The sequence below is a fragment of the Boleophthalmus pectinirostris genome, unplaced genomic scaffold (genome assembly GCF_026225935.1).
Source record: "Boleophthalmus pectinirostris isolate CB_2022bp ecotype Guang Dong unplaced genomic scaffold, ASM2622593v1 HiC_scaffold_6, whole genome shotgun sequence".
Classification (NCBI taxonomy): domain Eukaryota; kingdom Metazoa; phylum Chordata; class Actinopteri; order Gobiiformes; family Gobiidae; genus Boleophthalmus; species Boleophthalmus pectinirostris.
The window spans coordinates 24,648,443-24,672,500 of NW_026571447.1; the positions used below are offsets into that span (position 1 = coordinate 24,648,443).

The following is a 24,058-nucleotide window of genomic DNA, read 5'->3' on the forward strand; positions in this document are numbered from 1 at the left end:
GCTCATGATGCTCACTGTGTACACATTTAACTACTTTATATCCTACAATATTTATTTAATTTTAACTTACTATACATTTAAATGTGACAGATACATTTAAAAGCAGACATTTTTATTGTGCAAAAGGAATTACATAAGGAATTACCCAATACAATTTGCACATTATAAATAAAAGTAAATACAAAAATAAATACAAAAAAGTATTAAGAAATGACACCTTGAAAATCATGAACAAAACTGTACTGAACACTGTTGATATCTTTTGATCTTATTTTTTTGCTTGATGCCCTTGACTGTGAAAATTTATGAAGCAGTTGTGGTTGCGTGAAATACAAAGGAATACACAGCATTTAAGACAAAGTACTCGAGATGTCCTCTGACAGTCGCCAAAACGGCACTTGCCACCTTGTCCCTCTGCGAGCTGCTCAGGCCAGTGTCCTGAACCATCAAAGCGTATGGCAGCATCAGGAAGAGGGCTTTCGTGTAGTAGGTTGGGGTTTGGAGCATCACCGGGTGAATGGGCATCCTCTGTTTGATTGGCAAGTGCTTCCTGGGTGTCTAAACCACTGGCAAGGATCAAAGCTTTTGAAATTTCCAGTCTGAAGGCAAGCAGAGTTAAGGGTGAGTCATTATTTCTGGCATCCTGTCGATACAGCAGCCAGGAGTTTACCAAAGCCAGATCTGTCAGGTACCAGAGCACTGTTTGAGGCCAGCAACTTGGAGAAAATACAGCAGGGGGAATAGAATAGAGATTTTGCAAATCTTTGTTGAGGCGAACCGATATGTGTGCCTTTTCAAAATTGTCAATAAGAGAAGCAATGTTTCTTTGGCCATTTCCTATAGTAGACAGAATGAAACCACAGTGTGATCTCCGCAGCAACAGTTTTCCATCTGAGCTTACAAATTCATCTCCTATTTGTCCTTTTGCTCCCCCTACTTGGCCAGCACTGTGAACACCAGCCGCTAAAAGACGTTCCAGCATTGCAGGTGTGGAAAGTTCCTGCTTACAAAGGAAAACCATGCTACCTTTGGGGGGCATTTTCTCAACCACACCCTCTTTGTCCGAAAAATCCAATTTGAGATCAAGATCCAAAACCATCCCACCAAAATCGACCATAGTTGTGCAATGAAGTGAATGCTTGTTATTGTGGGTCCCTGTACTTAGTGGGAGTGGATTCTGATCAATGGCATAATCTCCCTGTCGTCTCAGAGAACCACAGCCTTTCACAAAACGCTCCAGTATAGGCTGAATTTTCCAGAGAGGGTCAGAAGTGATCTTTTTACCATGTTGTAATTCACCATGGCGCCGGTTATTAGAATCGTTTAAAAAAACAGTAATGCCATCTCTCCTACTGTTAGTACTGGTGTGTTGATTGGCTTGTGGAGAGGTGAGTTTCAGTAGACGAGACAGCTCAAGAAACCGGGGCATTGGCATAGCGTCAGCAACTAATGGGACCTTAGTTAAGTCCTCCCAGTAAAGCGAGGGACTGGGAAACTGAAACACAAAATAACATGCAAATCATTAAATAGCAAAAATACAAAAACAAAGAGACAACAGGGGAATATCACAAACCTTCAAGCTTCCCATAGCAATGTGGATGCCAACAAACTGGGCGACTTCTTCAACAGTGACAGGACTGGACAAACTGTTAAGCTTATTAGTGCAATGTGAAATTTCTCGCCATGTATCCCAGCTGAAGTAGTTTGAAAAGTAATCAATGGGCTTTCTGCTAATATTATCCCTTCTTCTGTCTTGAACTGTAGATGACGCAGATACACTATAAAAACAAAACAAGAAATTAAATATATAGAGACAAAAGAACATCCTAAAGATCAACAAGAAAAAGCCAAGCATACCCAACATTCAACAGTTTTTTGTAGAAATTGGCCATTATTTCTTCTTCAGAGTTAACATGAGAATTCGACCATTCAAAAGCACAGTCCTCCTCATCAGATCCTTGCAAAAGAAAGTCACGAAGGTTTGGCGTTGTCTGCTCCTCAGTCACTGCATCTTCTACAAAACAGTAAATACCACTTAAAACACAAAATACACAAAAATACAAGCTCAATACAAGAACTTTATTTGACAAAATGAGCCCAAGGAAGAGTCTCTTATTTCCAAATACAGCTGTGTGTGTGATTTTTTTGCCCAATACAGGGAGGCACTGTAACAAGGAGGCAGTGGCTCTAGTGCCCACTGTAGTGTCCTTAAGCAAGACACTTCACACACATTGCCTAGTATGAATGTAGTGTGTGAATGAGTAAATGGTGGGGATTTTGGCTGATGGTACAGATTGGCAGCCTTGTTTCCATCAGTTTTCTCCAGAGCAGCTGTGGGTGCAATAGAAGCTTACCACCAACATGTAATACAATAATAATAATTCAATGTAAAGTGCCTTGTTTGACTTTAAAGGTCCTATATAAATCCAATGCATTATTATTATTATCATTTCACCACTTAAATCATATGGGCCCGGTGAAGCTGAAGTATACAGCAAGGCCAAAAATTCAAGTTAATGCATCTGATATAAAAATGTATTCAACAGATAGCATATGTACTCTAGTTTATGAAACTGTTTAACCTTTTTTCCATACCATTTTTGGTTCTAAAGTTACATACATTTTAAACATACCATGTATGCAACATGGAACAAAAATTATTTCCCAAATTTCAAAGACCTGCAAATCATGTAAATAAAGTGATATATTTCATCATATCTTGTGTATTCGATCTTTGAACTGTTGATGAAGGTACAAAAAAAAAAGTATTTAAAATGATAAAAATTTGCTTGGAAGGACTGACATATTTTATAGAAATAGTTACCTTTCATTTTGAAGTAATATTAAAGTATTTGGAAGAAAAAAGCTGACAAATTATTCAAAATCATGCACCTTCTACTTGCTTGCACAATTTTCTCTGCGTTACTTTTCCCTCTGTCAATTATCGCTGTTTCTATTTATTGCCCAAAAAGTGCTGCATATTTCATTCCCTCCATTACCAAGATGAGTTTTAAAATTTTTTGTCAACAACTTGAAAGAATATCGCAGGGTTAACTTTACCCTGTTGGAGTGCTAACTCTTTCCTACATTCTAATACTTTACTTATTTCAATAGTCCCTCTAGTTTCTGAACAAGAGTTATATGAATGTAAAAAATCTGCCCCTGTTTCTCTCAGTTACCGTTTGACCGGACCCCATTGCACTTGACACTTACCATGTCCATCATTAAGATTATTGGGCCCTGGTTGTGATGTCACTTCTTGTGGAGCAGAACCATCATCATCTGTCACCAGCAGATTCGGAATTAATGCATTTTCTTTTTGAACAAAAATGTACTAGTAATTTAAATGTTATAATATATTAGAATTCATATTACTTACCTACAGTATGACGCTCTAGCTGATGGTTAACCTCTGATGATGCAGGAGTGGCATTTTCAACTGCTCCAACTAACACCTCCCTCTCCTCCTCTTTGACAGGGTAGAATATGCACTGACTCGAGCTGCAGTTTAGAGCAGCTATGGCACTGTCTGTCGTCACCATAGCTTCTTTTAAAACAGAATAAAATCAGTGAATTAATGTGTTATTTTTTACCATATATTGTTTTACACGTCTTATATTTACCAGGACTTGAGGAATTGGAGTTTGGCTCTACGTTCCAGCGGATGTGGTCCCCTCTCTGTGGGGTCTGTCTGCTCTCTTCTTTGACAAGAACAGCCCTTATGTCACGGTGTGATGACTGTGCACTTGGACATCTGGAGACCCCTTGTGTTGAATCTGCAATGCTTTCCTCCACCTTGATGTCTTGGCTCTCATTTTCAAAATCCTACCCAATTAAAAGAAAATGATATTATGCTAAATATACAGAAAAGAGGATGTAAAAATACGGTTAAACCTGTTTTACTATAGACTTTATACCTGTCCTTCACCATATATTTATGTAACTTTACTGTTTATTGTTATTCGATTAGACAGAAGTCATAATATAATTGTCACAACTAAAAAATAACAATTGTGAGACTTTTAGAGGCATATTTGAGTCATTTTAATCTGTAATAAAACTAAATGTATAATGCTGTTTTCTATAGTTGTTTATATCACGTTTACCTGATCAGTTTTATTCTATTCTAAAGTTAGTCTCGTACTTTAGAAATGGTGATCTATTAGACGCGGTGAATGGAACTACTAATCAATACCTGTGTTTGGCTCTTCTCTTTATCAGCAGAATTAAGGGCTGATATTACCACTTTCTCCAGTACAATTCCTGGAGACTGATCCCTTTCCCAGTCACCATCTTCTAGTTGGATTTGTTCATTTGCTTCCTTCTCAGTGCTGCAGGATTCTTGGTCAACAGTGATGTTTCTGTCCAGTGCAGAGGCAGAGGCTACATCTTTCTGAGCAGGTTTAATTGTGATCTGAACTTGATGGCTGTCAACTTGGTTATTGTTCGAAACGGAGTCTAAAGCAGGTCTTTCATATAGTATCTCACAGTCATTTTGCTTTGTCTGTTCTGACTCCTCACTGGATATCTCTTTCTCACTTCCCTGCTCAGTACTAGTAATTCCTTTGCGGCCAGTTTTAGTTCTCTCAATTACCGTTTCCTCTTCTTCTTCCTTGATATCATGCTGATGTGTGGAGCAAGAAACCGTGTGTAAAGTTAGATCTGTTTGTTTGGAAGCAGCTCTTTCACTCTCGCCAGTAACAGGTTCAATGTCTTTGTTTTGTGAATTGTCTTGCGATGGACAGGCACTTTGTTCTCCAACTGTGACCAGATCTACCTCAAGAAGCAAGTCCTCCTTAATATCTTCATAAGTGGTGGCTTGAATTTCCGTATCAGTGCTGTTTTCCTTTCTGCTAACTGCTATTTGAAGAGATGGTGAGACAACATTAGATTGGCTAGCCTTCACAGTAGTTTCCTCAATATCTTTTCTGTCCTTATCATAGTAAATGTCACAAGGAGGAACAGGTAAAGATGGTGATGTGTTCAAATCTGGAAAAGTAACACAACGTTCCCTGTCTAAGTCTGTCATTTCAGGTTCAGTATCCCAACCTGTATTCAAACTTTCTCCATCTTTACTAACTTGTTTTGGCAGCTGGTAAAGATCTATCCTTGTCACCCCTTCGAAAAGATTTCCATTTGTAAATGTAATGCCAGGACTCTCTACAATATGCACCGTGGCCTTGTGATTTTGAAGCAAAGAAACGTCACTGAACCATTGCCCACAATCTTTGCACTCAATAGCTTTCTTTGACGTTATCACTCCTTCAGTCTCCACTTTAGACGACGCTTTCCGCTTCCTGGTAGGTTTTGGTTTAGGAGGAGAGGCTTCCTCTTGCTTTTTGGATGTGTGAAGAGAAGACAATAATGTGAGTGCTTTCTTGGCTCTACCTCCTTTTTTCTTGTTCTCAGGCAAGATCTCGTTCAAAGCAGGATTGGCTGGACTGTTCTTTTCCTTTGGGGACGTTTGGGTTTCACTTAGTAATACCTCTTGTGTTTTACCAGAGGCCTTTAAAGGATCTAATTTGTGGACTTTGAGCTGTGGCTGTTTGTGTCCTTTCAGCAGCAGTAAAGAATCTTGTATGTGAGAAGTAGCTTTATCAGGGGATTCAGATTTTGATTGTGGAGTGGTTTGCTCATTAGTTTTTTCCCCATTTTTCTGTTTAATATTTGTTGTAGTTTTTTCCTTAACACTTGGAGATTGGATAATTTTCTTCTGTTTCTTTTTTAAAACAGGCGAGGTTACACCAATGTGCTTCTCAGTCTTCTTTGTTCCAGCCTTTTGCTTGTTCTTCTTATTTTTACCTTCTTTTTGTTTTGATGCCTGTTCACTGTCTTCACATGAAGCAGGTACTTCTATCTCTGCAGTACAATCAGAGCTCACAGCTTTTTTGTCCTTCCTACCCTTTTTCTGCATTTTACTTTGACTAGGCGATTTCTCTTTGGAATCTTCCTTAGTTGGCTGCTTTGATGACTTGCTACTTTTTTTGCTTTGCTTTCCTTTACTTGGAGGACCAAATTTAACAACAAGATGAGACTTTTTGGCTTTTTTACGTTTTGCAGTATTACTTGGGAATTCGTCGTATACAGATGACACAAATTCCTGCATGTATCCCTGAAAGAAAAATGCTTTAGGTGGTTTTCTTTTTCGTACTTTTACCAGCTCTTGAGCAGACATTACATTTATGGGAATCTCTTTAGGCTGCTCTACCTGCTTTGCTTTCATTTGTGTGTTGACTGCCTTTGCCTCTTTTTTCTCTTCATCATGATTAGCTTGTTTTTCTAATTCCTCTGCTACATTCATTGCTTTTGGTTCATCTGTTTCTATTTGTTCTGTAGTTGCTTCTTCTGTTTGTTCAAACGCTTTAACCACCTCTTCTCTAACATTTTGGACGTTTAGATCAATACAGTTGGTGGGCATCATAGAATCAGTCTCGTCTTGAGTCACAGTTTCGTTCTGGTATTCAGGAAGTGTCTCTTGGGGACTAAACGTACACACTGGACCGATGTGTTGGTCCGTTTGTAAAGGTAACATTTCTAGCTCTACCGTAGACAATAGCGACTGAACAGACATGCTAGTCTCCTGCTCACTTATTGATGTCTCATCAAGAGGATTGGCTAGTTCATTATTTTGAACAAATGTGGAAGGTGCGATTTCATTTTGAAGTACATTTTCCGATTGCTCCAGTTCTGCAGTTGGAGTCAGCGCAGGAGTGAGTTCAAGAACAATAGTTTGATCAAGTGTCGGTGCAAGATTTTGTCCTAATACATTGTTATGACAAACTATTTCATCGGTTTGTAGATGCGGATCTGTATCCATGGACTGAAAAATTACCTCTGCTGGATTCTCTCCTAAATTAGACTCCAAAGCAGAAAAAGGAGGGTTTAGAAGCTGTCCATCAGGCGTGATAGGCTCCAAGATAATGGTTTGCTCCATTGGATCCTCAATGGTGTTATTAGTCTTTGAGTTTATGTCCATAAAATCAGTTTGAGGAGTGTCTATATTTAAAGTAACTGGTTGTGCAATTTGCTGTACTTCCAGTGGCGGGGCGTCAGGTGGTACTTGCCCCAAAATGACTACCTGGTTCACTTTTTGTACATTTCCGAATGATTCAATTAATTTGCAAAGCTGTTCAGTGTCAATGTTGGCATCAACTTTTTGCAAAGGTCCATTAGGTCCAACTTGCAGAAGAGACGACTGTGAAATTGAAATGGGAGTAATGATGGGTGTACACTGCTTCACCGGTTGTACACTTGTTTTGGTCAGTGCTGATTTTGAGATGTTGTGCTTTTTCTTCATGTGGTAATGCCTTGTCTTTGTAGTTTTGAAGGTTGCTTTACAAATGGAACAGGTGTAAACAGCTGAAGGGGCACCTAGCAAGGAAAAACAGAGTTAGCTTAATTAAATTTAGTTGATTATAAAAAGTGTTTAAGGTTCTCATGTAAACTAATATAAGGGGTGTAACCTGATTGGACAAGAGTGAGATCAAACAACTTTCTTTTACTTAGTATTATAGTGTATAGTTTGTACATTTTTATACAATAACACTGTTGTGATGAATTTTCTGTCAAAAATGTTGTTGCACTTTTCAGTAGTCTTATGTAATTACATAGCTTGCAGGTTGCAGGTTTTCTACAAAAACAATAAATCTAGTGACATTGTATTCTCACTAGGGAGGTACAATTCTCATTCAATATAAAAGATGCATACACAAATATTTTAAGTAAATCTATATTACTTCAAAACCCTTCAAACTTGCCTTACCTTGTTCCTTTGGCTGAGCTCCCTCTGGTAAGTGGGACTCCATGTGTTTCTGCAGGGCTTTGGGCATGGTGAACCTCTTCCCACACTCTTTGCACACATAGGGCCTTTCTCCGGTGTGCGTGCGACAGTGGTACTTGAGTAACGTCAACGTTTTACATGGTTTCCCACACTGTGTGCAGGTATAACCATGCTGTCCGAAATGAACCTTTTTATGAACTGAGAGCTCTGACAATTTACTAAACGTCTGGGCGCAGATAGGGCATTTAAAAGGGTTTCTCTCAATGTGAGTCTTTTGATGGGCCATGAGTTCAGTAGAGTTTGTGAAATGGCGATCACAAACGTAACAGGCAAAGAGGGCGTTCCTCAGAATGGACTGCTCATATTCAGCAGGATGACTGGACTTCAGGTGACGCTCTTTGCTCTTGTGGTCACTGAATATTATGTGGCATTCAATACACTGAAGAGAAATCTGGGATGCTAAGAGAAAGAAGACAAAATGTGTTACTGGTCAATTTTAAAAGGGGTGCAAATCAAAATCACAGTAAAGACAATTCCTGTTAACACAACACAACATGCGATTTCAAAAGCTCAACATTAAACTGGTCTAAAAGTCAATGTGTTTTACTATTCAACTGTACTTACTACTGTTTATACTGTGGCATAAAATATCTACTTATCTACTCTATTATATATTTAATTTTAAGACTTTTAAGAATTTTAATCACCAGCACCATCTGGTTCTATGTTTAAGCGCTTTGTGTTGCATTTTTGTATGAAAAGCACTCTACAAATAAAGTTTGACTGATTGATAGATTGATAGATATGTAAACCTGTTGGAAATATTGCAGTGAAAGGGCCAAAAAGACTACACTGCAGGTGTAACCAATATCTTTTATGAATCTTAGATAATGTTTCAAAGGTAGTCATTTGGACACTGTTTTATAAATTTAAAAAATGTTTTACAACATTCATTAATTCATCGTTGCCTGCTTTTCTCCATAGTCCTATACATTGTTACAGATTCTTAATTATAGACACTTGATGCACAAATGACCACAGCTGTTGGAGGCATGAACAATTCTTTCATGGTAATAATTTAACTAAATTACTCACAAGTGAGAGGAGTGGCCAGAGGTTTGGACATGTCAATTTTTAGTGGGTCCGTCATAGCTTTTTTAGATGGAACATATTTCTTTTCAGCTCGCACAGCTTTATCCTGTTTTTTAGGTTTTGCCTGAACATTTTTAACATTCAAGTCAGGACGAGGAGGAGTGCTGGTCGATTGTGAATCCAAACTGGGCTCTGACGAGTTTTCTGAAGGCGTAAAGACCGTGTTTTCAGTAGTTTCTTCAAGGGTCCCTGTTGATGTGTGTTCTTCTACCTCTTCAAGGGCAATGACTAAAGGGTCATCATGATCTACTGCAGATAGATTGTCCTCCTCCACGAGATTTGGTTCTTGTAGCATGGTGTCTGCGTTAGAACCACAATTCATCTGGACTGAAGTCTGCATCTTGCCCAGCTTCTTAGTAACTCAAAAGTGCATCACCCTATAAAACAAATGTTCAAATTAAATAACAGAATTACTGTTAAAACATAATTAATAGTATATGTGTTGCTACATGTTGGTTTAAATTAACTAATAATGTGCGAGATCGCTTTAAAAAGTTTCAAAAGGCGCCTTTGTTAGTCAAGAGGAGGCGACAGCTGGTAAGCAATGAATGGACTTAACCCAGTTGTATTATAAATGGAAACAAAGACTATTCCACAGAAACCCGTAGTATTTTGCAAAGGTTATATGGACATTACCGTACTACATAAATAATAATCTTGTACACCTCTTTCAACGTTACAATTGTTAGCCTGTTAGCTGTTTTGCGGGTAATGTCACAATTATTAGCACTTCCGAGATGATACCGAGTCTGTAACTCGACCTAGGAATTGGTAGGAAAATGGGTTAAAAACACATGATCAAATATGTAAAAATGAAGATATAAGATACCTGGCTATATTCAGTCGATCACTACACCGCCCAAACATCCTATCATCCCTCGGCTCTGCTCTGCCCATGGTTCCTGCACAAAGCAACTGAGCCGCCGCTGCAGACCCTGTGACGTCAGGCATGATAACAGTGCGAGGGATTGTGGGAATTGTAGTTTCTCGGGTAGAAAGTTTAAAGCTAGTGCTAGGCATAGACTAACTGACTGTGTATACATTTTAAAACTTCAGAAAACTTTGAAAACAGAACGGTCACCTGTCATTCTACACACAAGTTCCATGAAACGAAACAGCTTTCATACTGTTAATTTTATTTAGTTTTGTTACAGAATTGCAGCTTTATATAAACACAGAAATAAAATCATACCCATTTCTAAAAAAGTTAGAATCGTAGCCAATATGTTCTCATCTAATATTACAGAATAACCACCATAGACTTACAAATATAACATTGGAATCTCTCCGGTTGCATGCCGGATATAATGGCTATGCAGCTGGGAAATTTCATCAAAGCCCATATCACAATCACAACATTCCCATTCCCAACATTTGGATCCAGGTGTGCCAGATTTTTGAGTATGATCAGCTTGACTCTGGGGGTCTGCTTTTGACAGCGTCTGCAATGTGGTCTGCAGTTGTCTCTTCTCATCCTTATTGAGGCGATGGATATTTTGTTTTGATGTCCAACCAGACTTGAGTCTTGATTTAAAAGGACTGATCATATGATGTGTCTTTTTATGTGCATACAAAGTTGCAGAATGTGAGAAGGCTTTACCACAATATGTGCATATGTGTGGCTTTTCACCTGTGTGGAGGTTGTAATGATCTTTTAACTGTCTCATAAACAAAAAGCGCTTGTTGCAGACGGTGCAACTATACCGCCTACATTTGTGCAAATACATGTGATTTTTATATATACTCTGGTCAGTAAATCCTTTTGCACAGGTGAAACACCAAAACGGCCTCTCTTCATGGAGCTTTAAGTGGCCACTCCATGAAAGGGCTGATGCAAAGTTTTTGTTACACGGATCACATCTGAGGTTTGAGCTGCACGTTTTGGTCAGTTTCCGATGGCTGATCAAATCATCTTGTGTAGGAAATGCACATCCACATACAGGACAGTCGAATGGATTATTCATATGTACACGCTCCAATTCATGCATATTCTTATGTTTTTTGTAAGCATGCAGGTAGAAATACAATTTGTCACAAAGTTTGCATTTGTAAAATGTCCGGGAAGAAATGTCAGACTCATTTAGAGCAGATTCATCAGACCCACTGCCCTCATCAGCTTCCTGGGATTCTTCAAGGTGCCCTGAGGCACGCCGCTGAGCTGCAAGAGAGATAATCATGTGTTATAACAATATGGTAACATTTAGCAGTAAGAGATTGTCATATGATGAATTCACTGAATGTTTTTTTTTATCTAACAATATGACATGAATAGTTTAGTAAATTTATGACAGAAATACTGGTAGAGAATTAAACTACTAATGCTTCATGTATTAATAATCAAAAAACAAGACTAAACACAGTCTCTCAGCATATATAGCACTATTTATTGATACACTATTTACAGCACCTTTTCTCAGATCAGAAGTCATACAAGTGAAACAACATTTTCTTGGTCATCTAAAGAAAACAATACAAATCAATCTGAAGTGTCACATAAGCTAGTATCACTGAAGAAAGACAAGCTTCATCACAAAAAAGATCTGTCAACAAAAACTTCAACAAAGCAATTTGATTGAAAGCGTGTCTTCATTAATCATTAATGAGGGCCCCTAAAACTACAAGGCAATCAAAACATGTCCGTTTTACTTGATTTGGTGATTTAATAAAATGAGAAATTGTGTATTCTGAACGTTATATTGTTGTTTATGTTGCCATTTACTTAGAACCATATTAGGCCGATCTGGTCAATCAAAGTCATTAAATGACAAACATGCATTAATTTTTCTAACAAAAGCTTTTACTGTCATACAGACAATGAATGGGTCTATTTTGAGTTGTGTTCAAAACAAGATAGCCAATGTGAGGGAGATAAGTACACATAAGCACTAAAGGAGTGTTTACATTTTACATAAACTTTTCAAACAAAATACATGTGAAAGAACAGTCCTCAGTTCTTATCAGCATTTATAGTCCAAAAAACATGTGTTCACTGTAGTGCTTTTTTTGTGAGAAAAGGCAGTTCAACATTCAAGACAGGTGCAGTAACACTCCCCCTGTCTGAACAGCAGCAGCACACTCCTGATGATGCTCTATGAGATCCTGTATGTCACTAAAGGTGCTTGGGCAAGAGGAGCAGTGGTAGGAACCAGTGTTACAATACTCCCTTTTATGTTTTTCAAGTGACGTTGGAGATAAAAAGCCTTTGCCACAGTTTTGACACTCATGGAGTGATTTATCATCAGAAATCAGCACTGGATCATTAAGAGTTGAAATAGCTCTGTCTGCAGAATAAACACTAGCTGCTATAGCTGTAGCGGCATTGATTCTAAGGCGAAGTTCATTCGGAAGACTACCCCGAATTTTGTCATGCCAAATGAAGTGCTGCTGCAGCTGATTCTCTGTCCAAAAGCCACTGCAGCAAAGCGCACATCTAAACGGTCGACTTTTTGCCTTAGTTTTGTGGTTTTCCAACTGCTCTTTAGCTGAAAATGCTTTCCCACACTTGTCACACTTGAAGAATTTGGCTGCATGTTCTGAAGGATTTTCAGGTAAAATAATGCTAATATCTTGGGTAATGTCTTTTTTAACTTTTAAAGTGGCACTATGAGAATCATGATCACTCCCAATATTGACGTTTGAAATGGTTTGAACAAGCGTACTTTCCTTTTTTGTATTTTTTGTCTCAACTGGACTAGTTTCCTCCGAACTCTCACATTCAGCTTGCTCCTGTGCTTCATTACTCTCTTTCTTAGTGCCTTTGTTCCTGCCTTCTGAATGCGCTTGCCACTTGTGAGCCCGAAGGCCTCTGATATTTCTAAATGACATGGAGCAAAGTGGACAACGTGGCAGTTTATACAGTTTAATAGTTTGAAAATTAGACTCACTACTCTGTTTTTTCAGACCGTCACCTGAACTACCCAATTTATCTTGCAATAAAGAGTTGCAATGAACACTTTTAATATGATCATCCAGTTGTGAACTTGTCTGAAAGTTTTGGGTGCATTCAGTACAGGAAAATGTGTCAGGTTCCCCTGGGATTTTATTCCCAACAGTTACAGCAGGAACTGGTTTTTGCTCATTGATCTGACACTGAGAGTTAACTAACTGGTGGCGCTGAAGCACATAAAGGTTAAAAAACTTTTTCTGACATTTGTCACATTTGAATGGGCCAGAGTCTGACTTCTTAGAATCTGGGGCCATCTCCTCTGAGTCTGGGGAGGGAGTAGTACATGGTTTGTTTCTGTGCCACCTTTTATGAGAGCCAAGGGCTGAGTTAGAGACAAAGCGTCGTCCACAGTCTGTACAGCTAAACATACCTTTATTTGAATCATCTACTTTTGATTTCTTAACCAAAGCTTTTGCTTTAGCTAATGCTTTGTGGCTATCTGTGTGAATTCTTTTGTGAAAATTTAATGCTCCAACCACTGAGAAGCTTCGCTCGCACACTTTACATTTGTATTTTAACTCATCGGTTTTATCAGTTTCTAAATGGTTTTCCTTCTGGTTATTAGATTTACTCTCAATTTGAATTTCACCAACTGAGTCTTTATCTGATGGCTGTGTACTGTTCTCTCTCTTAGTGCAAAGTTTTCTATGCGCTCGTAGGGAGGACTTTTTATTAAAAAGAGCAAAGCAGCTCGGGCACTGGAGGTCCTCCACAGGGTCTCCAGATCTGTGAGAAGGTGGCGAGTACCCACTCTCATAACCATGGCTCTTCATATGAAACTGTAGGGCCTTAGCTCGCGAGAAACGCTTTCCACAGTCCGGACAGCTGTACGTATTCTTTTGCAACTGCTCAACCTGATACTGAAAAGACTTGATTGGTGGTGGTAGTAGCTGGTTATTATGCACAGCCCGGTGGCGGAGAAGGCCAGAAAGGAGACGAAAAGACCGGTTACAGATGTCGCATTTGTGATCTCCATTTTCATGTTTCCGCATATGCAAGGACATAATCCCTTTGTGACGAAACTTTCTGCCACACACAGGGCATGCAACTTTAAAACTTGTGCGGGAGTGTCCATTAGTAAATGGTCCCCCAAAACCCTTTCTCAGTCTCAATTCTGTGCATTCCATGGGACTTGACTTATGATGAGAAAAGGCCCCTAAAGACCAGAATCCCTTCCCACACTGTTCACAATGGTAAATTTTGGGACCTAACAGAGTTTTCTTGGGATTGTACTCCCTCTTTGAATCTAAACTGTCCTTGTTTTGTGAAGAGGAAAAGTCAACATAGTTAACAAAGTCTGCTGTATTTGGAAAAATCATGGTTTTTGCTTCCTGAAAATGCTTGCTTATGGTTTCACAGGAGCTTAAATCAAGAGGTTCAATTGTTTCTGACTGACCTTGAGTCACCTGTCTTCTTCTGCGAACGTCGTGCCACATTCTGTGAACACGCAGAGATACTGGATTTGTGAACCATCGGTAACAATCTGGGCAGTCATGTCTGTCTTCCGTTGCTGGCCCGGGCTCCCCATAGTCAATCTGTACAATTTTTAAATTCATGTTAGGTTTTGACACCACTTTCTGGTGAATAGCCAAGTCCCCATCCTCTCTTACCTCATAATCAGATTCACAGACAAGCTCCAAGTCAGAATTTTCATCTTGCTCCGTATTATCTTCAGACTCACTTGAACTACTACTACTGATCACTTTCACAATCAAGTCCCCAGGTTCAAGGCTCTCCTCCTCATCTTCAGTGTCAATTACATTCCCGTCTCCAAGAATAGGGGCTTGGAACAGACTATCAAGGCCCTCAGTTTGTTTAGTGGTTTCACTCTCCAATTTCATCTCTGTATTCGTTTGAGGTAGCACTGTTTCATTATAAACATCACTGTGATTTAGTTCATGGGAGTGTAGAGCCGAAGCCCTGGAAAACTTAAGCCCACACACTTTACATTCAAATGATTTTTTTTGTAGCTGGCACACTTGGTGTAGAAATGATTTTGATGCAATCTCTTGAGTGTGTGCAAGTCGCTGATGTCGCTGAAAAAAAGTTAAAGTTTTGAATGTTTTGTCACATTCTTCACAGCGAAATTTGCTAACATTGTCAGGATTATGCCACCGCACGTGGCTGGCAAGAGCAGTATAACCACTAAATGTCTTATTACATTGGGTACACTGAAAACCATCACTTCTCTTTTGCTTATCAAACAATTCCTCTGGTGTACAACGTCCATTCCGGCTAAATCGTTTATGGGTTTTCAACCTCAAAAGGGTCGCAAACGTTTTACCACACGAGCACCCATACAAGTTTACAGTCCTGGTGGGAGTTTCCATTGACTTGTCCTCTGTTCTATGGTCAGAGCCAAGTGATTCAGGTGAATTCCTGCTTTTCTTCACCAACTTTCCCTCATGACACCGACGATGAGCGTCCAGAGCTGAGGCACGAGAATAACTCCTTCCACAAAACTCGCACTGAAATGACTTCTTCTGCAAATGTTCCAAGTTGTGAAAAACTGATTTTGAGGCTTGTCTGTGAGATCGCTGATGGTTGAGGAAGTATCCAAACACTTCATAAGATTTTCCACACTCTTCACATTGATAGGGCTGCTGCCGATTTATCCCAGTATCCATCTGTTCAGACAAGTCATTTGGAATCACTTCACTATTCTCTGTATCATCTTGTGAATGCAAATCATGCACTGTTGTCTCATGGTTCATCTCAGCATCTTTCTCATAAGTTGACGGGGTGTCTTGACAGGTGTTGTCAGATTCCTGGGAATGCTGTTGAAGGTGCATTAGGTAAGTGGCCTCTTCTCTGAAGGCATCTCCACACTTTTGACAGCAGAAAACTCCATCTCCTGGAAAAAGAGGTGAAAAAGAAATCAGAACCATTTTTTCTTCAAAGTTAAAATAAGGAATAAGTTTATAGCATATTTATATTTCATAAATATATGATCTAGACAAACTCCTCCAACCTTTTTACACAGGAGAGCTACTTTTGTAAAACAAAAATGCAGTCACAATATAATGATGACAGCTAGCCTTAGATGAATACAGAAAACACCTATAAAACATAAAACATTATCCATTTTAAGGGCACAATTTTGTGCATATAAATACATAAAATGATAATGGATGTGTGATGAATCAAATTTAAATTCTATATCATATGTATAATTCCTAAATGTTAGGGGGGTTGGAGAGCTCCTAGTAGCTCCAAGCTACAAGTCAGAGACCCCTGATCTACATAAAAGGCAAATGAATGCAACTGGTTGCTGGGTGGTTGTAACTGTCATATAATGCAATTTTGATGATAGAAATGCATACCGTAATTTGAAAGGCACAAACATAGTTTCTTGTCTATCAGGAAGTCAACTGGCGTTTATAGTCCTTGAAAGTTAACTCATTTGTTAACCATAAATAATTCCCCCATTACTATTACATGCCTTGCAAACAGCAGTAGAAATATATAAGAGGTCTGACTATTTTTTTACGTGCTTGTTATTAGCAGACTGTGAAATACGTAAATAATTGTGTATATGAAAGGAAAGGTTGTTTTAGTATATGAAGAACAATTGTTCGTGTGCTACCATTGAAAGATACAATATTTCAAAAGTTTAAAAATGGTAATTTCTTTAACAGTAACCTATCAAGAGACTACAGGAATAAATATAAACTTATGCAATAACCGAACACTAAGCAACTTTCCTGATTTCCTTTGTACGGGACGGTGCACATGACAAACACAAGTAACACATGGAAAAAACAAGAAGCGAGTCTTTGAGGTTGTAATTAATTTAGTGCGAGAGTATTTTGTAAACAAATCTGTTCTCTTACTTTCAGTGCTGTTTTCAGGAGATGGCTGCTCGTTTCCAGATGTTTGATCTTCTTCATGATCATCTTGACTGACCACGTTTTGTCCGCTCTCCTCTTCAATAAGTCCCACCGCAGCCTCGTCCATCTTGGTAGCCCGTTGCTAAGACCGTGTTAGCTAGCTTCGGTGCAATGGTGTGAGGATCATTGTATTGAAACGCCCTGCCTACAGAACAAACACACGTAGGATCGTTATTCACATTTAACAGAATAAGAGTGCAGTGTATGCCTTGGGCAGCAAATCACTTACAGTTCCAGAGCTCTTTATCCTCGCAGTTGGAGCTGTTTCCTGCGGCTCTCTGCAGCTCCGGCTCCTTCTTCCCTTTGAATTGACCGTTGCGGACCAGATTATTAGGCGCATTATCGCCCTCTACTGTAGACTACTACACCTACATGATGTGTTTAGTGTTCATAGATCTACAACAAAAATATATATATTATTCATATTCATATTCATGTTAATAATAGATCTTATCTTATTATACTTTCTATCTTTGTGTTGTAGATAACGTGATTACAAATCAATTATAACTAAATGCATTGTCATAACTTTTGCTTAAAGCTATTTCAGTGATTACTGCAACTTGAGTGAGATCTAGAGATAGGCTGCCGCTTCTTTTTCAAACCACCAGAAATTATCTGGTCTATTCTTACTCCAGTTGTACAAGACAAATGTACACAAATTAATATTTTATTTATGTTTGATCTGGATACACAACTTGTTACTTATATGAAACAACACTCCATGAACTTTTACAGAGGTAGACAGATGAATGAATTGATGAATTAAACAGTATCTTTGCAGAATATACAGCATTTGAACAAATATCACAGTCTTTAAATTAATTGGCAATTGTTTGAAAAACCAAGCTTTGAAATTTGTATACACAAAAAATTGCAAACAAAATGAAATATATTACACATACTCATCACATCATACCATTTCTGTCTGTTTTACATAGCTGAGCTTTTAGGAATGACACAAAACATGGGATCTGCCTAGCATACAAATACAGTAGACATGTCAATAATTAAAGGCACTGGCACACAGACTGACAAGAATAAAGTTTATCAAATTATTGAAATTCAATATTCTTGGTAAGTGAAATGACTAAAGGAAAACAAAAACCCTACAATACATGAGAAAAATAAACACAAGTTTAAATAGAAAAGAGTCATGACATCATTTCACTTGAACGTCAGTAAAAAAAATAAAAATAAAAATCTGAACAGGCATAATTTGTGATTAGCATTAAAAGCTATATTTCTCCTTGGGCATGCTGCATGTAGTGCATTTGTAGATCCACCTCTCGGGGCAGACTACAGCCACAGATCATGCATTGGTGGAGACGATCAGGTGGAAAGGACAAACGAGGGCCAAGTTTGTGAGCCTCTCGCTGAGGAGGAAGTTGGGATATAGACAGGGCCTGAGAGACTTGTGGCGGGAAAAAGAGATTTGGGTGTGGAGGTCTTGGGAGTGCACCCACAGGGACTGAATGGAGAGTGTGCGAGGCTGGAAGACCCATGGGGGAGAGAGTGGCAAGAGGCGGGAAGAAGGAAGGTGCCTGGTTTATGATTAATTTAGCGCCTGTTGCCATTGCCTGTTGCTGTTGCAGTTCCTGTACATTTCCTGGTTTGAGCATCGTCTGAGCAGACACTGGGTTACTCTGAAAACCCCACATTGGTGCGCTTATGGTCTGACCAAATCGATGAGGTTCATACTGAATCGATATGGGAACGGTAGTAGTCTGGCTTTGAACCCCAGCCCAGCTCGGAGACACCTGCTTTTGCTGCAATGGAAAATCTGGGTTACTCACCAAGCGGTCAGGAGATTTTAAAGTTTTTTGCAAGGCAGGAGATGTCTGTATGTCCCATCGAGCTCCAAGTCCATGAGGGGGCATTTGTGCTAAAGACGCATTAGAAAAACCTGACACCCATGACTTTTCTGTTTGACCAATCGTCTGCACCTGTGTATTGCCCATGTCCCGTGAGCGAAGCTCTTCTTTTTTGAGGGGAGAAGACAGATTAGTTTGTGAGGGCACTGGAGAAGCCTGCCATGTGGGTAGCTGCACCTCTTGACCCAGTTTTTTTGGAGAGTTGTGTGAATTTGGATTTGGTGCAGCAGTTCTTACACTCCACAGTGCTGCTCCATCTATGTAAGAGCCAGAAGAAATGAATTCAGAATGCAAAGAACTTGTGGAAACTACTGTGGAAGGAGTACTCCATGCAACGGCTTTTAGTTGCCTGTGTTGCTCAATTTCAGCTGCTGATGAAGGGCTTGATTTTTTTGGCACAAATGAAGAGCCAGCGCCGGTAAAGGAGGGTGAAGTTTCCATTATATGTGATGGCTCTATAGTTTGTCCAGACATTGTCTGTGAAGCTACATAAATCTGCTGCACAGATGGGGCAGGCATTACTTCAGGTTGTAGCTCTGGTAACACTGGTTCATTCAGCTGCCGGGGTTTTTGATCCACACCAGCTGTGAGAGGTGGTTGGTCAATTATTGGGTGCAACTCAGCATCTCCTACTGGAATATTAGACGAAATAGATGGGCCAACCATCCCTGATCCTGCAAATGATCTAGACATGCCTAAAGTGTCCCCAATGCTAGTACCCACTTCTCTCATCCTATTCTTCATCTGCAATGAGTTATTTTGGTTCTGACGTTTGTGAGTTTTCCTATGTGCCAGTAGGCTACTTAACCAGGTAAAAGATCTGTTACACACCTCACAGCGATGAGGTCTAAAACCTGTGTGAGTGTTCATGTGGTCAAGGAGCTGATAGGCTAATCCAAAGGTTTTTTCACAGATATTACACCTGTGAGGTTTGTCACCTTTATGAGAAAGCATATGCTGTTTCAGTTGAGCTTCATCAGTGAATCCTTTGAGACAAGTACTGCAACGAAATGTTTTCTGATGTAGCTTTTGATGAGTTTTCATGTTCTGCAAAAAAGCAAAAGCTCTACCACAATCTGGGCATTTGTGTGGCCTTTTACTCGTGTGCATTATCAGATGTTGCTGTAAGTAGCTACTAAATCTAAAGCCTTTACCACACACTTTGCATTGGTATGGTTTGTCCTTGGGGTGTATACGCATGTGCAACTCCAACACTGAGCGATGGCGAAAAGATTTACCACATTCAGGACATGTAAATGACTTAACTTCATCAACATTTTCTAGTTTATTATCATTGCTTTGAGATGGAATGGTTTTTGAGGGTAGGATTGGCATATTATTTAGTGAATCCAATTTATGAGCACTAGATATATGCATTTTTAAACTCAACTCATCACTATAGATGTTGGGGCAGTGAGGGCAGTTGTGTGCTTTGTCCCACTTCAGTGGTTCCTTCGGTGACCTGGTTCTGTCCATCATTTCATATTCAGCTTCATGAGTGCACAAATGGGTCCTTAAATTGGCGGGTGTCGAGTAGTTTTGGGTGCAAAGTGGACACTTATAGGTGCGTGGTACATCCTTGTTTTGTAATACATTTTCTTTTTCAGATCTTTTCACCAGTGCATGTCCTGAAGTAGGGAGATAATGTTTTGTCTTCTCTGTTATAGTAGCAGGAATTATACCCAGTGAATGTTGCCGGCAGTGAGCCTTCAAATTCTGGGCAAAAGCAAATGTTTTCCCACATTGAGAGCAGCGAAAAGGTTTCTGTCCCGTGTGGAGATATTGGTGCTGGTGCAAAAGGCTGCTGTACTTAAAGGACTTACCACAGACCTTGCACTGAAATAAGGATGACCTCTCTGCGTGCTTAAGACGATGCTCTGCCATGAGAGAGTAGTGCTTGAAAACCATACCACAATCAGGACATTCATACGGTTTGAGAACTCCATGGCTGGCTCCAAACTGGTGGGCACCCAATGCCGTCGGGTTAGGGAAGGTTTGATCACACTCAGCACACTGAAATTTTTCATGGGAGTGAGACAGTATATGTCTAAGCATAGATGGTCTATGTTTAAATTCCTGACGACAAATTGGGCAGTGAAAAAGTATATCATCTGAATAACTGCACTTATGTAACCTTAATTTTTCCACTGTTGGGAACACTGTGGAACACTCGGCACATTGAAAGTTCTTCTGCTCCTTTTTGCTCCCTCCTTTTTTTACTGTTAATCGTTCAGCCTCTTTTTCTTTATGCTCATTTCTATGTTTAATAAAGCTACTACGTTGTTGAAAAGTAAGGCCACACTCCTTACAGGTGAGAGGTTTGAGCTCATCTTCATGCAAATGAAAATGGCGATGCAAGTTGAAGGTCTCTCGTCGGTTGAAGATCTTGCCACACTCCTTACACACCATACGTCTTTTCATTTGTTTTGTGGATGGCTCCATATCATCCTCTTTGTCTGCCTCTTTCTCTGCTTCTGCCTCTTCCTCTGCCTCTTTCTCTTCCGCTCCTTTCTCCTCTCCTTCCTCCTCTGCCTCCTTCTCTGCCTCTTTCTCTTCCTCTCCTTCCTCCTTTGCCTCCTTCTCTGCCTCTTCCTCTGCCTCTTTCTCTGCCTCTTCCTCTGCCTCTTTCTCTGCCTCTTCCTCTGCCTCTTCCTCTGCCTCTTCCTCTGCCTCTTCCTCTGCCTCCTCCTCTGCCTCCTCCTCTGCCTCCTCCTCTTTGCCATTAGCTTCTTCTTTCTGCTCCAATGACATTTCTTCCTCTGTGCTCCTCTTCTCCTGGGAGTTTTCTGGTTGATTAATCTCCATTTCACTCGCTGCACTGGTCATTTTGGTTGAACAATTACCTTCTCCAACACTCTTGTTTATAGGGCTGAGATCTGCAAATGAAAAAGCACTATGGTAACCAAAATATGAATTCAAAGGCCATTCAAATTCCAGTCTTTTGAACAGGCAAAATTAACAATCTTTTGAATAGGCCAAAGTCATCATATCATATCACAAAAGAGGGAGCTTAACCCCATGCATTGCAAAAAGTGATTGACAGCATTCAAAAGTAATGGGTTGGCATTTCCATCAAGGCTACTGGCATACCTTGTTCAGAACTTTGCATTTCCTCAGGTGAACGCACCTCTTCAGTGTAGTCCTCGCTTTCAGACCATATTAGTGAATTCAGCTCGCACGCTCCATTTTCAGTCACCGGTTTGTGGTTTGCGGGTGAATTCCCTGTGGTGCTGTCTGCCTCTGCTCTGGGCTGGACCTTATCGTCGGAATGGGCCGTGCAGGCGGGGATGTCGGTAGCGGCAACCACGGATGTGGCAGCAATGGATTTGTGTACGAACCTCAGACTATGTGTTTTGTCTTCTGCCGTGCTCTCATCTTTATGTCCCAAAGTCTCTCTGTTCACAGACGCGAGCGTGTCCGAAGGTTGCAGCGTGTCCATCGGCTCGAATTGATCTGAAAAGGAATTCTCTGTTTTTGCAGAGTCTGTTGACTCTACGGTCGCCATATTCTACACATGCACCTCCCATCCAAATCGTAAAAGCGTGGTAAAAATGTAAACTCAATTAGTTCCGGTGACACCTTTCAAAATAAAATACTTCATTTTGTTGCAGTAATAGCCCTATAGGTTCTGACGATGGTTGGCCAATGATTATTAGACTATATCGGACCTTAAGTAACGGACGGTTCCTTTATGAATGTCCTTGTGAATTTTATGTTTATATTTTATTGACTTTAATGACATTACAGTAGCTAATTATAAAACACAAGTGGTGGAAAAATTATGCTAATCTACCCCCAAATTCTACACCATACCATAGCCTACTGCATGCAAGAGCAGAATAAATAGTGTTGTTGGCAAATAAACAAGGAAGACAAATCCCACTTGTATCTGGAGGATGTTACATTTTGTCTAAAAACAAAGCAGTTTGGCATTTTAGTGAATGCACTGTGAGGCTGTTAAAAAGCATACATTTCCAAGTTATTGTTACTTAACATTATAATGTATATGCACATACCATTGTATTTTACAAGTACTATGAAGTTATATTATGTTGATATTGTCAATGCTGAACTAGTAAGTAACATTGTAAGCTTGACAAGTCTACTGCAAAGCATGTATTATTACATGCATATTACACATTAATTTCATACATCCTGTAGCTGTGTCACTGTAGAAAGACAAAGTCTAGCACATCCCTTATGCTATAAATAAAAGAGCTAATATTAAGGCTATTGTCCAATTTATTATTGTATCATCAACTTTAGTTCACTTGCTAAGGACTGGCATTAATAAGTTGAACTAATAACAAAGTCAGTTTATGTAGTTTCACTCAGGTATTTATAAAAGAGTGGGTACTTGTTTTTTCACATTTTTAAGTACAGTAGTTCTGTTTTTGTTCCTGCTCATCGACGTTTTTTGCGCCTGTGATCAGACACTTTTCCTCGCCGTGGCTTGTGTCCACTCCTGTCTTCTTCTGTGAGCGAATCCGACGAAAAGGTGCCATGCATGTCAGCTGCTGTAACTGCCATTGGTGAATGAGATGAGTGTTGAGGTTGCTGCTTTTGAGTTTGATTATGCTGGGCTTGTGATTGCTGAGGCGTCTCAATAATCTGTTGTGGTTCAAGTTGCTGTGATGGAGTCTGTAAGTGTTGCTTTGATATTGGATGTGATTGTTGTAAACGCTGTTGTTGTTGTTGCTGTGGTGGTGGCTGCTGAGCCTCCAGAACTCCCAGCAGTCTTTGCAGAAGGACATTATTCTGTTGCAGACTCAGAGCCAGAGCCTCTTGAGAAGCAACAAGTGTTTTCATGTCTTCCCTGAAACCTTCACCAAATTCTCTTAAACTTTTTTCCACATGGTTACCTAACTGAATAGCTGCTTCCCCTAATCCTCTGAGCTCATCTTCTAGCCAGGAGCTGCGTGGTGGGGCTTCCAGAGGACCCTGCTGTGTACCTAGCGATGGTTGGGGGCTTCCGGGCTGTGGACTGCCATTGAGGAAAGGAGCACTGTACAGTGGAGAAGGAGGCAGCCACCTTTCAGATGGAGGAGGTGGTCCAATACCCAAACCCAGTCCTAACCCAAGTTTGTCATCCATACTATTTTCCACAGGTTCACATTCATTTTCTGTTACATCTTTGTCCCGCTCAGCAGTGTCCTCTTCTTTCTCTAGAGCATCTCTTTCTGAGGCTTCCACCCCTACACCTACAAAATATAAAAACAATGTTGCATACACATGTCAGCAATGTTATTTAAGTTTTATTCAATATATCTGTGTGCATTAATAGATAATCTATCTGGCACTGTCAGCTTGTCTCTAGTGGGTATGAACTGTATCCTATATATAACATTTCACACTATAAAAGCTGATTACCTGTATCAGAGTCAGCAAAGCATGGAAAAGTTGCTTTCAGACGTGG

The 24,058-nt window shown here is 39.8% G+C and overlaps 4 protein-coding genes across 8 annotated transcripts in view; all 4 read right to left on the reverse strand.

The window, feature by feature from the left end:
- Nucleotides 1–91: 91 nt before the first annotated feature.
- LOC110171482 (uncharacterized) lies at nt 92–9,859 on the reverse strand. 2 transcript variants are annotated; one of them, XM_055163501.1, is made up of 10 exons: nt 9,762–9,859; nt 8,876–9,309; nt 7,763–8,239; nt 4,196–7,371; nt 3,624–3,825; nt 3,380–3,544; nt 3,214–3,282; nt 1,858–2,014; nt 1,574–1,778; nt 92–1,495 (listed from the first exon to the last, which is right to left on the reverse strand). In XM_055163501.1, the coding sequence occupies exons 2-10, from the start codon at nt 9,270–9,272 to the stop codon at nt 269–271; spliced, it is 6,075 nt and encodes a 2,024-aa protein (XP_055019476.1). In that variant the 5' UTR covers nt 9,273–9,309; nt 9,762–9,859; the 3' UTR covers nt 92–268. The 2 variants fall into 2 exon arrangements, with proteins under 2 accessions (XP_055019476.1, XP_055019475.1); XM_055163500.1 differs by having other exon boundaries at nt 3,380–3,547.
- A 192-nt stretch (nt 9,860–10,051) lies between these two features.
- On the reverse strand, nt 10,052–17,082 carry si:ch211-261d7.6 (zinc finger protein 135). Of its 3 annotated transcripts, none has more exons than XM_020937194.2 (4): nt 16,998–17,082; nt 16,712–16,913; nt 14,275–15,732; nt 10,052–11,090 (listed from the first exon to the last, which is right to left on the reverse strand). In XM_020937194.2, exons 2-4 carry the CDS (start codon nt 16,833–16,835, stop codon nt 10,195–10,197), a joined length of 2,478 nt encoding a protein of 825 aa, XP_020792853.2. In that variant the 5' UTR covers nt 16,836–16,913; nt 16,998–17,082; the 3' UTR covers nt 10,052–10,194. The 3 variants fall into 3 exon arrangements, with proteins under 3 accessions (XP_020792853.2, XP_055019483.1, XP_055019482.1); XM_055163508.1 differs by lacking the exon at nt 10,052–11,090 and having other exon boundaries at nt 11,295–14,413; nt 14,489–15,732; XM_055163507.1 differs by lacking the exon at nt 10,052–11,090 and having other exon boundaries at nt 11,295–15,732.
- Nucleotides 17,083–17,459: 377 nt separating this feature from the next.
- Nucleotides 17,460–22,207, reverse strand: zgc:66448 (uncharacterized protein LOC327401 homolog). Of its 2 annotated transcripts, none has more exons than XM_055163505.1 (2): nt 21,733–22,207; nt 17,460–21,518 (listed from the first exon to the last, which is right to left on the reverse strand). In XM_055163505.1, the coding sequence occupies exons 1-2, from the start codon at nt 22,145–22,147 to the stop codon at nt 18,007–18,009; spliced, it is 3,927 nt and encodes a 1,308-aa protein (XP_055019480.1). In that variant the 5' UTR covers nt 22,148–22,207; the 3' UTR covers nt 17,460–18,006. The 2 variants fall into 2 exon arrangements, with proteins under 2 accessions (XP_055019480.1, XP_055019481.1); XM_055163506.1 differs by having other exon boundaries at nt 21,770–21,882.
- A 186-nt stretch (nt 22,208–22,393) lies between these two features.
- si:ch211-261d7.3 (uncharacterized) overlaps nt 22,394–24,058 on the reverse strand; it is a 3,268-nt gene continuing 1,603 nt past the window's right edge. Inside the window, exons 3-4 of the mRNA XM_020937596.2 lie at nt 24,013–24,058; nt 22,394–23,843 (exon numbers count right to left, since the gene is read on the reverse strand). The exon at nt 24,013–24,058 is cut by the window's right edge and continues 371 nt beyond it. Coding sequence (XP_020793255.2) covers nt 23,047–23,843; nt 24,013–24,058 — 843 coding nt within the window. The 3' untranslated portion in view covers nt 22,394–23,046. The remainder of the gene's footprint in view (nt 23,844–24,012) is intronic.